This window comes from Diceros bicornis, chromosome 23 (genome assembly GCF_020826845.1).
Source record: "Diceros bicornis minor isolate mBicDic1 chromosome 23, mDicBic1.mat.cur, whole genome shotgun sequence".
In the NCBI taxonomy this organism is placed as follows: Eukaryota; Metazoa; Chordata; class Mammalia; order Perissodactyla; family Rhinocerotidae; genus Diceros; species Diceros bicornis.
In genome coordinates, this window is record NC_080762.1 from 17,654,902 (window position 1) to 17,669,955 (window position 15,054).

General features: G+C 40.5%; 1 protein-coding gene across 2 annotated transcripts in view; it reads left to right on the top strand.

The window, feature by feature from the left end:
* The first annotated feature begins 6,769 nt into the window (after nt 1-6,769).
* The window catches only part of CEP85L (centrosomal protein 85 like), a 159,751-nt gene continuing 151,466 nt past the window's right edge, over nt 6,770-15,054 (top strand). Inside the window, exon 1 of one of the 2 annotated variants that reach the window (XM_058566384.1) lies at nt 6,770-6,851. In XM_058566384.1, the coding sequence (XP_058422367.1) occupies nt 6,770-6,851 (82 nt within the window). Of the gene's footprint in view, nt 6,852-8,001; nt 8,352-15,054 lie in introns of those variants that run through there. The other variant, XM_058566382.1, reaches the window with a different exon arrangement.

Consider the following 15,054-nt stretch of genomic DNA (forward strand, 5'->3'; position numbering starts at 1 on the left):
AGAAAGGCTGATGATTAGAAGGGTTCTACATTGGGAAGAAAGGCAGGACCTAGTATCTCTGCCATGCTCAGTCATTGGCTGGGGCTATCCAGGAAAAATGTGACTGCCGCTCCAAAGCTGAGGCAGAGCCCATAGGTCCTAAGGGCTGAAGGCTGTCAGCCAACTGTACTTCTTGTGAGTGAACATCAAGGTCTTTCTTGAAGGGAGATCAGAGACATGCAGCTCCAATGTCATCTCATAGATTAATTCCTCCACTGCCCCATCTCTGAAATCTTAAACTCCAACATCTGCCCCACTCACTCTAACGCCCCACGCGTCCAGCGTTTACTCCTTTACTCTTATTATAGGGGGTCTTGATTCCATGTGAAACTTCCACTCCCTTATCCCTTCAACCTTCTCCCAACATTTCAGCCCTCTCTTGATTTCACTGTTTCCTCTAGATGGGCTAGAACCAGTTTCCCATCACGTCATCCATACTCCAGCCAATATTCTTAAATTCCTTGCCACTTTTCCCCAAGTGTCCACACTCCAAAAGGCTGTTTATCTATCTGCCTTCTTTATTCCTATACTCAAACTGCTGGCTGCAGCTAAAGAAAATCATCCAATGTCACAGATTAATTTCACATGGTTTCCAATCTTAGCTGAGCCCTAAATACTGTACAGAAATCCTATAATTAGGTACTTCTTTCTCACATGGCATCTGAAGAAAAATCTTATAATTTTTGTTTTGCAACATATTAAGGAGTATGGTGGGAAAAGCAGGGGCTTGGGGTCATATGAATCAGATTTGAATTCTAGCTCTTTGTTGCCTGTATGGCTTTACTTAACTTCACTGGGTCTTTTTTCCAGTCTTTAAAATGGAGCTAATACTAACTGTTGATGACAGATTGTCTTGAGGATTACACAAAATATGTAATTGGCTTAGTGAGAAATATCAAGTCATTGAAAGTACATATGTTGGGCCGGCCCCGTGGCTTAGCGGTTAAGTGCGTGCGCTCCGCTGCTGGCGGCCCGGGTTCGGATCCCGGGCGCGCATCAACGCACCGCTTCTCTGGCCATGCTGAGGCTGCGTCCCACGTACAGCAACTAGAAGGATGTGCAACTGTGACATACAACTATCTACTGGGGCTTTGGAGGAAAAATAAATAAATAAAATTTAAAAAAAAGAAAGTATATATGCTAAGGTTTTTTACCCACTAACTGCTACCAACTGTACTCTATTGAAAACTCCCTTTCCACTGAGTACATCTCAATCCAATTCCATAATATTTTGGACATTTTAAGTTATTAAAACTTAATAACTAGGGCAGGTTAGATAGGAGGCCGTGTGTGTGTGTGTGTAGTGATCTGCTTTCTTGAACTCCACACTTCCCTCCTTCCACACCACCCCACTGGTGTCTGTAAAGGAAGAAAGGCAGGGAAGAATTTGTCTCTTTACACATAAAGGTTGCTGTCCCTTTTCTTTGTAAATGACCTTGCATCTTTTCTATGGAATCAGTATGATCTGGTGGTGACCACAATAAGTTCCACTGACAAAGACGTGAGTCCTAAGCAGTTCCAGTAGTTATTGATGGTCCCTTGGAAGACAACTTTATCTTTTGGCTGAATTCAATTCCTCCCACTTTCACCTCCCACGCAAAGGACTGCTCCATGATTCAATGGTTCATATCTTACCTATTTTCTCATTGGCCATTGCAGCTCAACTCTGGAGCCAAAGGTACAGGTGGGATTCATCTTCTGTATCTCTCAGGAATCAAGGACTTGAGATAAGGTGTCCTTGTCCTCTTGGCATGGCCACACCATCCAGCCACCTCTCCCTAATCTTCCTTCCTCTGTTTTGGTAGCACCAGACAGGACAGGAAACCCAGTTGTTAAGCAGACATCCACATGTTGAGTTCAGGAAATCATTGCCTAGAATGAAGGCTTCTATATATATGGCCCCAAAGAATTTGGTAAATATTTCTCAAGAGTGTACTATTTCACCATAATCCTTGGACTAACTAATAATCTCAAAGGGTCAGGAAAAATATCAATCAGTACGTTATTCTATTCTGACACATGTATACAAAGCATCATCTATAACTGAACTGGACATACCAATGAATGTTATTTTTTCTTGGTGAGGTATAACAGAGCTCCATGTCTAGATTGTGTGTTTGTATCACCAATATGATGCATACATGCATTGTTCTAAGCACTTTACAATTATTTACTCATTTAATCCCCACAATAATCCGATGAGGTAGTTACTAATATAATCCCCAAATGACAAATGAGGAAATTGAGGGACAGACAGGTTAAGTAACCTACATGTTGTCTATATACCCTTTGTATAGTTGAATGTATCTGCTAGGAATCCAATTAAGATTTTCAAATCTCTCCGCAAAAGAAAGAGTTTCTTAGTTTTCTTTTTTTTTTCATTACTATAAATGATTATTTGAGATTACAACAAGCCATAATAAATTGGGTAACTTGTCATTTTTGCGATCTGGAAGATGTTATATGTCATAGTGCTTGTTACATGCTTGAAACACCAGAATTATCTGTTCCTTGGAATTTGTAGACTTCATCCACAAATCTGTTTCAATCAAGTGGCAATTGTTCTTTAGGAACTACTTCAGTTGTTATTGGTTGGTTTAATTTTTCTACATTTTGTTAGTTTTGATATTTTATATTTTTGTAAAGATTAACCTCTCTTGAGGTTTCTTCATATGCTCACGATTTGCTTCTAATTTTAAAATATCACTGTTATCCATGGTTATATCACTCTTCAGTTCTCTGGTTGTTGTTTGCCTAATCTGATAAATTTATATAAGAACAATACACATAAGATAGTTCAACTTAATCAGTTCAGATTCATATCCAAAGAATTTAAGATTTATGGATGCAACATTTATTTTAAATTTTTAAATAATGACTTTTTTGAATGCAACATTTTATTTTATTTATTTTTAATTAACTTTTTATTAGAGATAACATTGGTTTATAGCATTACATAAATTTCAGGTGTACATCATTATATTTCAATTTCTATGTAGACTACATAGTGTTCACCACCCAAAGTCTAATTGCCATCTGTCACTGTACACATGTGACCTTTTACCCCTTTCGCTCTCCCCTTCTCCCCGCTTCCCCTCTGGAAACCACCAATCTATTCTCCTTATCTATGTGTTTGTTTAATCTTCCACATATGAGTGAAATCATATGGTATTTGGCTTTCTTCGTCTGACTTATTTTGCATAACATAATACCCTCAAGGTCCATCTATGTTGGACCTTGCTCTCATCACAAATGGCAAAAATTCATCTTTTTTGTGGCTGAGTAGTATTCCATTGTATATTTATACCACTTCTTTTTATCCATTCATCTGTTGATGGGCACTTAGGTTGTTTCCAAGTCTTGGCTACTGTGAATAATGATGCAATGAACACAAGGGTGCACATATTGTTTTGAATTAGTGTTTTCATGTTCTTTGGATAAATATCCAGAAGTGGAATGGCTGGATCATATGGTAGTTCTATTCTTAATCTTTTGAGAAATCTCCATACTGTTTTCCATAGTGGCTGCACCAGTTTGCATTCCCACCAGTAGCGTATGAGGGTTTCCTTTTCTCCACATCCTCTCCAACGTTTTTCATTTCTTGTCTTTTTAATAATAGCCATTCTGATGGGTGTGAGGTGATATCTCACCGTAGTTTTGATTTGCATTTCCCTAATGATTAGTGATGTTGAACATCTTTTCATATGCCTGTCAGTCACCTGTATATCTTCTTTGGAAAAATGTCTGTTCAGATTCTCTGTCCATTTTTTAATTGGGTTGTTTGTGTTTTTGTTGTTGAATTGTATGAGTTCTTTATATATTTTGAATATTAACCCCTTATTGGATATATAATTTGCAAATATCGTCTCCCAATTGTTAGGTTGTCTTTTCATTTTGTTGATGGTTTCCCTTGATGTGCAGAAGCTCTTTAGTTTGATGTAGTCCCATTTGTTTATTGTTTTGTTTCCCTTGCCTGAGATGTGATATGCAAAAAGATACTGCTAAGACTGATGTCGAAGAGCAGACTGATGTCGAAGAGCGTACTACCTATGTTTTCTTCTAGGAGTTTTATGGTTTCAGGTCTTACATTCAAGTCTTTAATCTATTTTGAGTTAATTTTTGTGTATGGTGTAAGATAATTGTCTACTTTCATTTTTTTCCATGTGGCTGTCCAGTTTTCCCAACACCATTTATTGAAGAGACTTTCCTTTCTCTGTTGTATGTTCTTGGCTCCTTTGTCAAAAATTAGCTCTCCATAGATGTGTGGGTTTATTTCTGGGCTCTTGATTCTGTTTCATTGATATGTGGGTCTGTTTTTGTTCCAGTACCATCCTGTTTTGATTACTATAGCTTTGCAGTATATTTTGAAATCATGGAGTGTGATACCTCCAGCTTGGTTCTTTTTTTCTCAGGATTGGTTTGGCTATTCGGGGTCTTTTGTTGTTCCATATAAATTTTAGGATTCTTTGTTCTATTTTCATGAAAAATGTCATTGGGATTTTGATAGGGATTGCAAGGAATCTGTAGATTGTTTTAGGAAGTATGGACAGTTTAACTATATTAATTCTTGCAATCCATAAGCATGGAAAATCTCTCCATTTCCTTGTGACTTCTTTGATTTCTTTCAACAATGTTTTATAGTTTTCAGTGTACCAGTCTTTCACCTCTTTGGTTAAATTTATTCCCAGGTATTTTATTCTTTTTGTTGCCATTGTAAATGGGAGTGTATTCTTGATTTCTCTTTCTGCTAGTTCATTGTTGGTGTATAGAAATGCAACTGATTTTTGTGTGTTGAATTTGTACCCTGCAACTTTACTGTCTTCATTTATTATTTCTAATAGTTTTTTGGTAGATTCTTTAGGGTTTTCTATATATAAAATCATGTCATCTCCAAATAGTGACAGTTTTACTTCTTCCTTTCCTATTTGAATACCTTCTATTTATTTTTCTTGCCTAATTTCTCTGGCTAGGACTTCCAATACTATGTTAAATAAGAGTGGCAAAAGTGGGCATCCTTGTCTTGTTCCTGTTCCTAGATGGATAGCTTTCAGTTTTTCACCATTAAGTATGACGTTAGCTGTGGGTTTGTCATATATGGCCTTTATTATTTTGAGCTACTTTCCTTCTATACCCATTTTATTCAGAGTTTTTATCATAAATGGATGCTATATCTTGTTGAATGCTTTCTCTTGCATCTATTGAGATGATCATGTGATTTTTATTCTTCATTTTGTTAATGTGGTGTGTAACGTTGATTAATTTGCTGACGTTGAACCATCCCTGCATCCCTAGAATAAATCCCAATTGATCATGGTGTATGATCTTTTTAACATATTGTTGTTTTCAGGAAAGCAACATTTTAAATGAAGAGTTTAATATAGTTTGATATATATATATATTTTTTTGTGAGGCAGATCAGCCCTGAGCTAACATCCATGCCAATCTTCCTCTTTTTGCTGAGGAAGACCGGCCCTGGGATAACATCTGTGCCTATCTTCCTCCACTTTATGTGGGATGCCGCCACTGCGTGGCCTGACAAGCGGTGGATCGGTGTGCACCGGATCGGTGTGCACCGGAGACCCGAACCACAGCCGCCAGCAGTGGAGCATACGCACCTAACTGCTACGCCATGGGGCCAGCCCCTATAGTTTGATATTAAATACGGCATTTTTAGTACTATTTTCCTCTTCTGTGATCTAGTTTATATTTTTATAAGTCCCCTCCCAAAACATGAATTATCTAAATTTCACCTAAGGAACCATATTTATCCACACACATACAAACATACACAGTCGCTATTTTCATTATGCAACTTGTGTTATCTCTGCTTATAAGAGTAACTCCAAAATTATGGAGTTCAACAATAAATGTCTTTGCTTCTAGGATTCGCCTTACAGTCTTTACGTACTGTTACAACAAAACAAAAATTTGCCAGTTTACATCAAGCTTAGTAATAGTTAGGTAGTCCTTAGGCTCTTGATCATGTGCTATGATAAATTTAATCATTCTGAGAACCATGGATACTGGGTGTATCATGGGTGGGAGGGATCTCAGTTCAGTATATACTTAGAATCCATAAGATTTTTAAAAATGGATGGTTACAGTTTAGTTCATATACATAATATTCCCACTTATTTAATTGCATTAGATCTCTATCCTCCCAAGTTTAATTAGTAGAAACACAAAAATTTTTATCTTTGGTGCCAACAGCCAAAATAGCGATATGTTTTTGTTTGCTTTTATTCTGTAACACGTTATTGAAATATTGTGTAGTCTCAGTTTCACATGTACTTGTTTTGTGTATATAATGGTATGCCCTTCACATCGATAAAAACATGTAGAAAACCTGAGTAAATGATTTTTTTAAAAACTGTTTAGAATTGAGTGGAAATTGGCAGGGTTTTGGAATATCGAAAAAGTGTATTTTAAACTCACAAAGGACCAAGCTATATCTGTAATAGTTCATACATTTCTTAGAACTGTATAAAAAAGTTTGTTACTTAATAAATGCTGTACCTAATATGAAACCATGGTAACTAGAAATCATGAACAAAAAGGATACTTTGTTATAGTTCTATAGCTTCTGATAATTCTTTTTGGAATTGATTTTTTTAAGTTTCTTTTTGAACCTATACTATTGAAGTGTACATCAGAGAAAGGAACCAATCACATTCTTCCATGTTTCTGTTTACTTTCTATTCAGAAACAGGTGACCTTTGGCCAGCTGCTCATGACTTGGAGAAATAAGTGGAACTGTACCATAGGGAGAGGGAACAGTACACTGCAACCAGATATATTACAACATAGATGTGGTAAGTGATAGACCATACACTTAAATGTAATTTAACCTCTAAAAGTTTTAGGCAGTATTTCCCAACTACGGGATGTCTAAATACAAATATGAGGCCTTTGTTAGCAAACTTCCAAAACAGGAAAAAGCATCACTGGACTCAAAGCCTCTTGAGGGTAGAGACTTGCTTTCTGGTTTGCCTCTGCCTAGAGCAGAGCCCGCCTCCTTCTATAGTGCTCGACCAGTATTTATTAAATAAACTTTTGTATCTAAATGTTGGAAGGATTGTACTATTGCCAATGAGAAGTAAGATTTAAAGAGGATGCTGCAGTCTTTGGTCCTTCCTTAGATACCTGCTCCTGCACTCGGGGTTCAGGTGAAGAGTGGAAACTGATCAGGCAGAGGAGAAACGTGAAGGTGTAGTTGGGAAAGGCAGTTACACTTCCATTACACACTTTGGTGCCAATTTCACTCCTTTCTGGTTGCTTCTCTGAAACACTGGGCTACTAGATTAAAATTTGCGGCCCCTCCCCGAGGCTTCTGGTACTAATTACCCTTGGGTCTTCGTCGTCTTTGCTTTTTCCTGTCTCCTCCCTCATTGAATTGGAACAACCTCTTTTCTATCCCTCACAGGGATCTATAAACGATGTTTGTGGCATGCATGATGACGACTTTAATCTCAATCCCAAATGAGACTAGGAGTCCTTCTACCCCTCCTGGATTATCCTCTTATCTCAAGCAGTTGTGCTGCGAAGGCAGGTCTTTCACGTGTCCTTCAAAGAGGCGCCCCGGAGGGCTGAGCTATTACCCAAGGGAGGGGGTACGAAAGACACGGCCCCGGGCTACATTACCGCCCTTCTCTCACCTCGCAGGGCGCGGGACTGGGGAAAGAAAGGCGCAGCTAGCCGGCCGGGCGACCCCATTCGCTGCCTGCTGAGCAAAGAGACGTAACGAGCCCACCGAAAGCAGCCCACAGTCCCCGCCCCGCGCCGCGCACGCCTTATGTAGGCGCCCGAGGCCCCGCCCCCGCCAGGCCCCGCCCCGTTCCCGCCAGGCCCCGCCCCGCTCCGGCTCCGGCTCCGGCTGCGGCTCAGCGGGCGGAGGGGGCGGAGAGAAGCCGCAGCTGCAACTTCGCCCGGAGCCTCCGAGCCTGGGCTCAGCCAGGGACGGAGCCGCCGTCACCGCGGAGCCGCCGCCGCCTCCCCGGCCCGGGCCTCAGCCCAGCCGGCTCGGCCATGGCAGCCGCCGCCGCCACCGCCGCGGCGAATCTCGCCCCTGCGCTCCCCGCCCGTCGCTGAGCAGCCGTTAACCAGCCCGCCCGCCCTCCCGCCGGGGCCGCCGCGGCCCAGGCGCCGCACAAGTTTCCGCCCCGGAGAAGCGGGAGGCGAAGGCGGGGCGGACGGACGTGGGGTGTCGGGCGCCCCGGCCCACCGGGCCCTCCTGCCCGCGATGTGGGGGCGCTTCCTGGCCCCGGAGGCCGGCGGCCGGGACAGCCCCGGCGGAGCCCGAAGCTTCCCGGCGGGTAAGTAACGGGACAGTCCCGGCGGGGGTGGGGGTCGCGGCCGCCCGCGGCGCCTCGGGCCCCCTCCCTCCCTAGGCCCGGCGTCCCCCTGCCGCCTCCGCGACGCCGCGCGCCCGCCCGCCCCGCTTCCTCCCGCTGCCGACACCCGGGCCCGCGGGCTGACATCTGGCGGGCCGCGTCCCCGGCCCTGGCCGCCCGCAGCGCGGCGCGCCGGCCCGCGCCCCGACTTAAAGCTCGCCTGGGCCTCCCCGAGTTGGGCTTTGTTGTCTGTCCTCCTCCTCTTCCCTCGTGGGGTGTGTGGCTGATGTGGATAACCGGGCTCGCGGGGACCCGGGCGGGAAGGTCGCTGCGGCCGTGCTGCGGCGGCTCGGGGCGCGCCTCGGAGGGCCGGCTCCGCTGCGCCCACGCCCGCAGCCGCTACTTTAGGGCGAGTTTGGGGCGGGAGGAGGCTGCTGGTGATGCCGTGACCCCCGGGGAACTTCAGCCCCTCGCTGAAACCTCGTTAGCGCCCCGCAGCCCTCTCGGGCGCCAGGGGATGACACGTTCTGCAAGAGCCAGTCGACCTTTGAGCAATCGGGTTGTTCATCCATGTGCCCCTCCCTGGCCCCTTTAAGGAAATTTTGGGGTTTACCGCGTTGGGTGTGTGAAGGGAGCTGTTTGCATTGGACAGCCATTTCGTGCCTGCATCGCTCAGAAGTTGTGTAGGAGCCACCAAATTAGGATAAATCCTCCCCTCATTTGGGTTAAAGAATAAGGCTTGGGTTGCCTGTGACAAGTTATCTGACATTGACGATTCTTCCAGGCGCTTGAATCTAAATTGCATTTTGAACCCCTTTGAGAAGCTGAAAGTTATGTGGACCCTTTATGCAAAACAAATGCCATATGTACATACACAAAATTTTTCCTACAATTTGAAGTGGTTCTGGAACTCCTATTGAGTAACCCTGTTCCACAAAATGTTTGAGCTCGGCTTGTGTAACTGACATTTTTGTATACATTTTCAAAGCTATTTGCAAAACAAAAAAGCAGAAGCAGCATTTGGACGTGGCTTTGCGCTGGTGGTATTTTCTGCTATTTAAAAAATATCAGCCACAGACTCAGATTGCTATTAAAATTTTAAATAATGCAATTCTGAAATAGTTTAGAAATTTGTAATGTGGCTTTTTTTGGACAGTTTTCTCAGTTTTATTGGGGGGTATAATTGACAAATAGAAATTGTATATATGTTAAAGGTGTACAACTTAATGTTTTGCTATATGTATACGTTGTGAAATGATCTCTACGAACTAGTCAACGTATCCTTTACTTCACAGTTACCATTTTTTCGTGTGGGTATGATGAGAACACTTAAGATCTGTCCTTTTAGCAGATTTCAAGCATACAATACAATATTGTTAACTGTAGTCACTATACTGTACATTAGATCTAGACATATACATTTTAAAACCTTGCGTTAGATTTGAAATCATTCTCTTAAATTTGGTCCTGCAATACTTTTAAAATTCATAGAATTTAATGTAGTCATTAATTTATTAAAAACCAGCCTAAGTAGGGAATTATTTTCTCTAAAATGTATACTATTTGTCCTAAGAGAAGACTGCAGTTGAGAGGTTTCTGATGCTTACTGAGTATTTACAAATACTGCAATCACAGTAACTTCACTGAGTGAGAAGACACTTCATTATCCCTAGTGGCTGGAGAGAGTGGTTTCAATTATCTCTGCATGTCAAAAGCCATCTCTAATGGCTTTGTAACTGAACCTCTTAAAATTTATTTGTAATAATAACATGTTTGGAGGTGTAATATCACCCAAGCGTTGTATCCATTTTTCCATTATTTTCTACCAGGAAGAAAACATCATAATACTTAGAAGTTGTTAAGTAACTGAAGGAAGGACTTGGAGGTTTTATTGCCGTCTCTAGACCTTTGCTGTGGCAAAGAATATAGTGGAAAAAGATACTTTATAATACTACCCAAGTTTAAAGAGTTTGGACAGTATGTCTTTACAAAGCATATATTTTATCTCAGCTTTGACAGTGATAAACTGTTGGTAAGTCAGGACATGCCTTTCCAATAAAAATTTTTTTCAGCTGTATGCTGAGAATAGATTACTTTTACAGTAATAGTGATGTAATTATTTATGTTTATTTTCTTCTTGAGCACACAAATACTTAAAATTATTTTTTAGTTTAAAAAAGTTATAACTTAGATGCAAAACTTGTGTGGTTTCCTTAGCAAATGAACTGATGGTGAAAGTCAAGATAATGACCTCTGAGTTGATTCATGTAGGGATTTTTTTTCCTTTTTGAGAATTTGAAGAAATTTATATTTTTGAAATATTGGGCACTATGTCTTTTGACTAACTTGAACAATTTTAGAGCTTTCCTGAAATCGAAGGGAACCAGTCTTCTGATTGAACTTATCAGCCATCATTTTGGTCCTGAGGGACAAGTAAATAATTTCTGCTATTTAAATGAGTTTATCTGAATATGTGGGTTAATTCTAGGTGTCCTAAAACTGGTTTTAGGGCCTAAAGGGAAAACCAAAGACTAAAGGGAAAACCAGAGGTAATATAGAACCAGAACCAATGTTCAGAAAAATTGGGGGAAACTTTCTTTCTAAGGTAATGGCAGTAAAAACAAATAGGAATAATAATAAGTGTGGTTTGGAAAATACTCAACTTTTGACCTTTGCTTTAGGATTTAATTTTGTTTTACCCACAGTTTTTCAGCTTTATAGAGTAACTGTGTTGTAAATGAAAATAGAATGAATATTTTCTTACATATACATACAAGGATCAAACAGAAGCCCCCCTTTTTTTTCTCTTGGCAAGTATGTTTGGAAAGGTAAGTTTAAATAGGACATGAGGTATGTCTTTTATGCATTTGATTGAGTGCATTTGACAGTACCCTGTTATTCAAAATGTATAATAGTTTCAAAGTTGGATGAAGGATGGATGTGTTTCCCTTAGGCTTTAAACATCAAATATGATATAGTGATATTTTGAGTACTTATACCTAGTTAGACTGAATTTGTTCCTTTTTATAAATCATACTTTAAAAATATTAATATAGTCAACCCTTAAAACATTTAGAGGTAGGATATGACAGTTTTAAAGTGTGCTAAAAATAAAGTTATAGAGAACACTTACGTGATCTGAAGGAATGCCCTTTGTTAGTGCCTCGAGCTTTAAATCTGCCTTTTCCTAGCTGAAGCATTGCCATAAGGTATTTAGTGATATCATAATGATAGTGGTAGTAACTGGTATGATTACATCAAATACTCAGGTTTTCTGCTGTGGTTCTGAATTAGATGGACCTAAAAGTACTGTAGTAACAATGAAACATAACTCTTTTGCCTAAACTCAGTTGGATATGTTCTTTTATAATAGGTATTGGGGGGGTGAGAGGTGAATCGCAACTTTAGTGATGACTTTTGTGAAATGAACTTGATTAGTAATTGGAATTTGATCATTTCTTGGCTTGAATGAAGCTGGTAAATTAATTTGAGGCCAGGCAATAAATGGTGAGTTGACAGCCTCTATTGTTGTGTTGTGAGTATTCCTGTATGTTGAGAATAGAAAGGTTTTACAGAGTCATGATTTTTCTGACTGGATGAAATGTGTGTGTGTGTTCTCTGAGAAAATGATGAATTCATGGAGACTCCTAGATAGTATTTTACTGAGTGATAGCTTAATTAGGTCCCTCAAATTGTGCGTTAAAAAATGAAGAATGTAATCATCTAGATAACTTCTAAAGCTACAATGAGATACTAATTATTATTACTACTTTAAGGATATTCATATTTTGCACTGGCAAAATAATATTCTAAAAAGTGGAATTTGTTGTATAAAGTCATTCATTTTAAGAGGAGGAATGATCAACATAGAAAGAACATCAAATTGCTCTTTATACTAATGTTTTACTTCCACTTTCTATTTTTCTTTAATTAAAAAAATCCATTGCTGTTACCTAGCATAGTGCTTGGCACATAATAAGTACTTGGTAAATGTTTGTGAGTCATTCTTTCAGTAAATATTGTGTGGTAGGCATTGTAGTGGGCCCTGGGGATACATCACTGAACAAGAAAGATAAGGTGCCAGCTCTAAGGGAGCTTTCATTCTAGTGGAGAGGAACAGTCTGTAAGTAAACTAACAACAAGATACTTCAGCTAGTGTTAAGTGCCACGAAGAAAAGGAAACTGGGTGAGATGGCAGAGGATGGGCAGAGCTACTTGGGGTAGGCTGGTCACGGAAGGCCTCTCTGAGGAGATCACATTGTGCTGAGACCTGAATGATGAGAAGGAAGGAGCCAGACATGAGGGGAGGCGTGTTCAGGCGGAGGGTACAGAAACAGCTCCAAGGCGGAAGTGAGTTTGGGAATATCAAAAGCCAGTGAGTCTGGAGCATGGTGAGCGGGGATGTGAGGAGAGGGAGGCCTGGTAATGTAAGATATCGTAAGAAGTTTGGATTCTGTTCTACATGAGGAAAAGGTAGCTATGAAAGGGTAGGGAAGATGATTGTTGATTCTTTGAGCACATTGAGTGCCTACCATGAGGCAGACATTGTTCTATGTACTGGGGTAACGAAGCAGACATTCATATCTTTGGTGTTTACGGATCGCTCCTGGCTGTTTTGTGGGGGAAGAAATTGTGGAGGGGTGGGAGAAAGAATAGCAGTAGGGAAGTGTTAATAGGTCATTGCAGTAATTAGGTGAGAGATGCTGGCTTGGATTACAGTGGTAAGATTGGATTTGGAGGAAAAAAGAGAATGGATTTGGAATATACTTGAGAAATCTGACAGGATTTACTGATGGTTTGAAGGTAGCAAATGAGGAAAGAGGAGTCAAAGATGATGTCTTAGTTTTGGCTTCAGTAATTATATTGGATGGTGGTGCCATTTCCCCAGATAGGGAAGAGTGTGAGGAAGATAAATGGAATCAAAAGTTCTATTTTGGAGTAGCTGGATCATATCCAAAGAACATGAAATCAGTAATTCAAAAAGATACATGCACTCCTGTGTTCATCCCAGCATTATTCACGATAGCCAAGAAGTGGAAGCAACCCAAATGCCCATCAATGGATGAATGGATAAAGAAGATGTGGTATATATATATATACAATGGAATACTACTCAGCCATAAAAAAACAAAATTGTGCCATTTGTGACAAAATGGATGGACCTTGAGGGTGTTATGCTAAGCGAAATAAGTCGGACAGAGAAAGACAAACACTGCATGATTTCAGAAGATAAACACATGGATAAGGAGAACAGATTAGTGGTTACCAGAGGGGAAGGGGGTAGGGGTAGGGGTAAAGGGGCACATATGGTGACAGATAAAAACTGGCTGTTAGTGGTGAACATGATGCAGTCTATACAGAAACTGAAAATAGTGTTGTATGCCTGAAATTTACACAATGTTGTAAGCCAATATGACCTCAATAAAATAATTTTTTTAAAAAAAGTTCTATGTTGGCCATGTGAAGTTTGAGATGCTTTTTAGAAGTTCAGAAATCTGGAGCTTAGTAGGGAGATGGGGGAGATGGAGATAGGAAATTGAGAGTTACCTGTGTATAAATGGTGTTTAAGGGTGATCACATGGAGAGAATATAGAGAAGCCAGCAGAGACTATTGATAAGATAGCAGAGGACCAAGCTCTGGGACATTTAATGTCTTCTGGTCAGGTAGAGAAAGAGGAGCCGTCAAAAGACACTGAGAAGGAGGAACCAGTGAGGTAGGAGTGAAACCAGGAGAGTGTGGTGTTCCAGAAGAGAGGAGACTGAAGGAAGGAGTGATCATCCAAGTCTGTGCTTCCAAGAGGCCACGTAAGATGAGTCAGAAGAGAATGGATCAATGCCACTGGCTGGTTTCAGTGAGAGATTTAAAAAGTTAAAACTGGCAGAGATTAGAGATTCTCTAATCCAGTTGGCTCACTTTATGCATAGAGATTGATACATAAGTGCTCAATAAATGAAGTGTTTTCCCCTTACCAGTTCTCAAGCTAGGGTGCCCAACTGTCTGGGTTTGCCTGGGACATTCAGTTTTAAAATTAGGGGAAGCATCTCCTGGGATGCCTTAAGTTGAACAGTGGTGAGCTTTGACTAGAGGACTCTGCCCAGATCAGGACATCTGAACGGGTATAAGTGTTCCTTCCCGTCAGAATAGAAGATTTTCTGAATCAGGGGACCTAATGTTGGTATTTAGTTTTATTTCATGCTATTGCCTGAGAGTCTACCTCAAAATAGTAACTCTACCTCTATTTTTGCTTCTTTTCTCCTGTGATAAATTGTTCTAAAACTTCATTAGGTAGTGCTAGATTAATTCAAGTCATTGATAAGATTTAAAATTACTTTTAAAGAGAGTAAGTTTAAGATCAGAAACTTGGTTTTATGCCCTCTTTACATAGTAAGTATCAATAAATAAACTTGAAACTTTATTGATGCTACTTTTCAGTACTAAAGTTCAGAGTTCTGAAATAAACTGTAGGTTTTAGTTATCCTTCTGGGAGAGAATGGGATGAAAGATTTGGACTACATTTCATGTAAAGTTTAAAGTTTTCTACAAGGTGGTTACATTGCTCTTGTGGAGGCAGAGATCGACCATCAGAAATATATATTGCCTTGCCATGATGTTACTGTAGCTTTTTTGAAGCATTTTGGTTAATAGTGAGGCATTTCATCTCAGGATAAATTCATTTTAGAAATA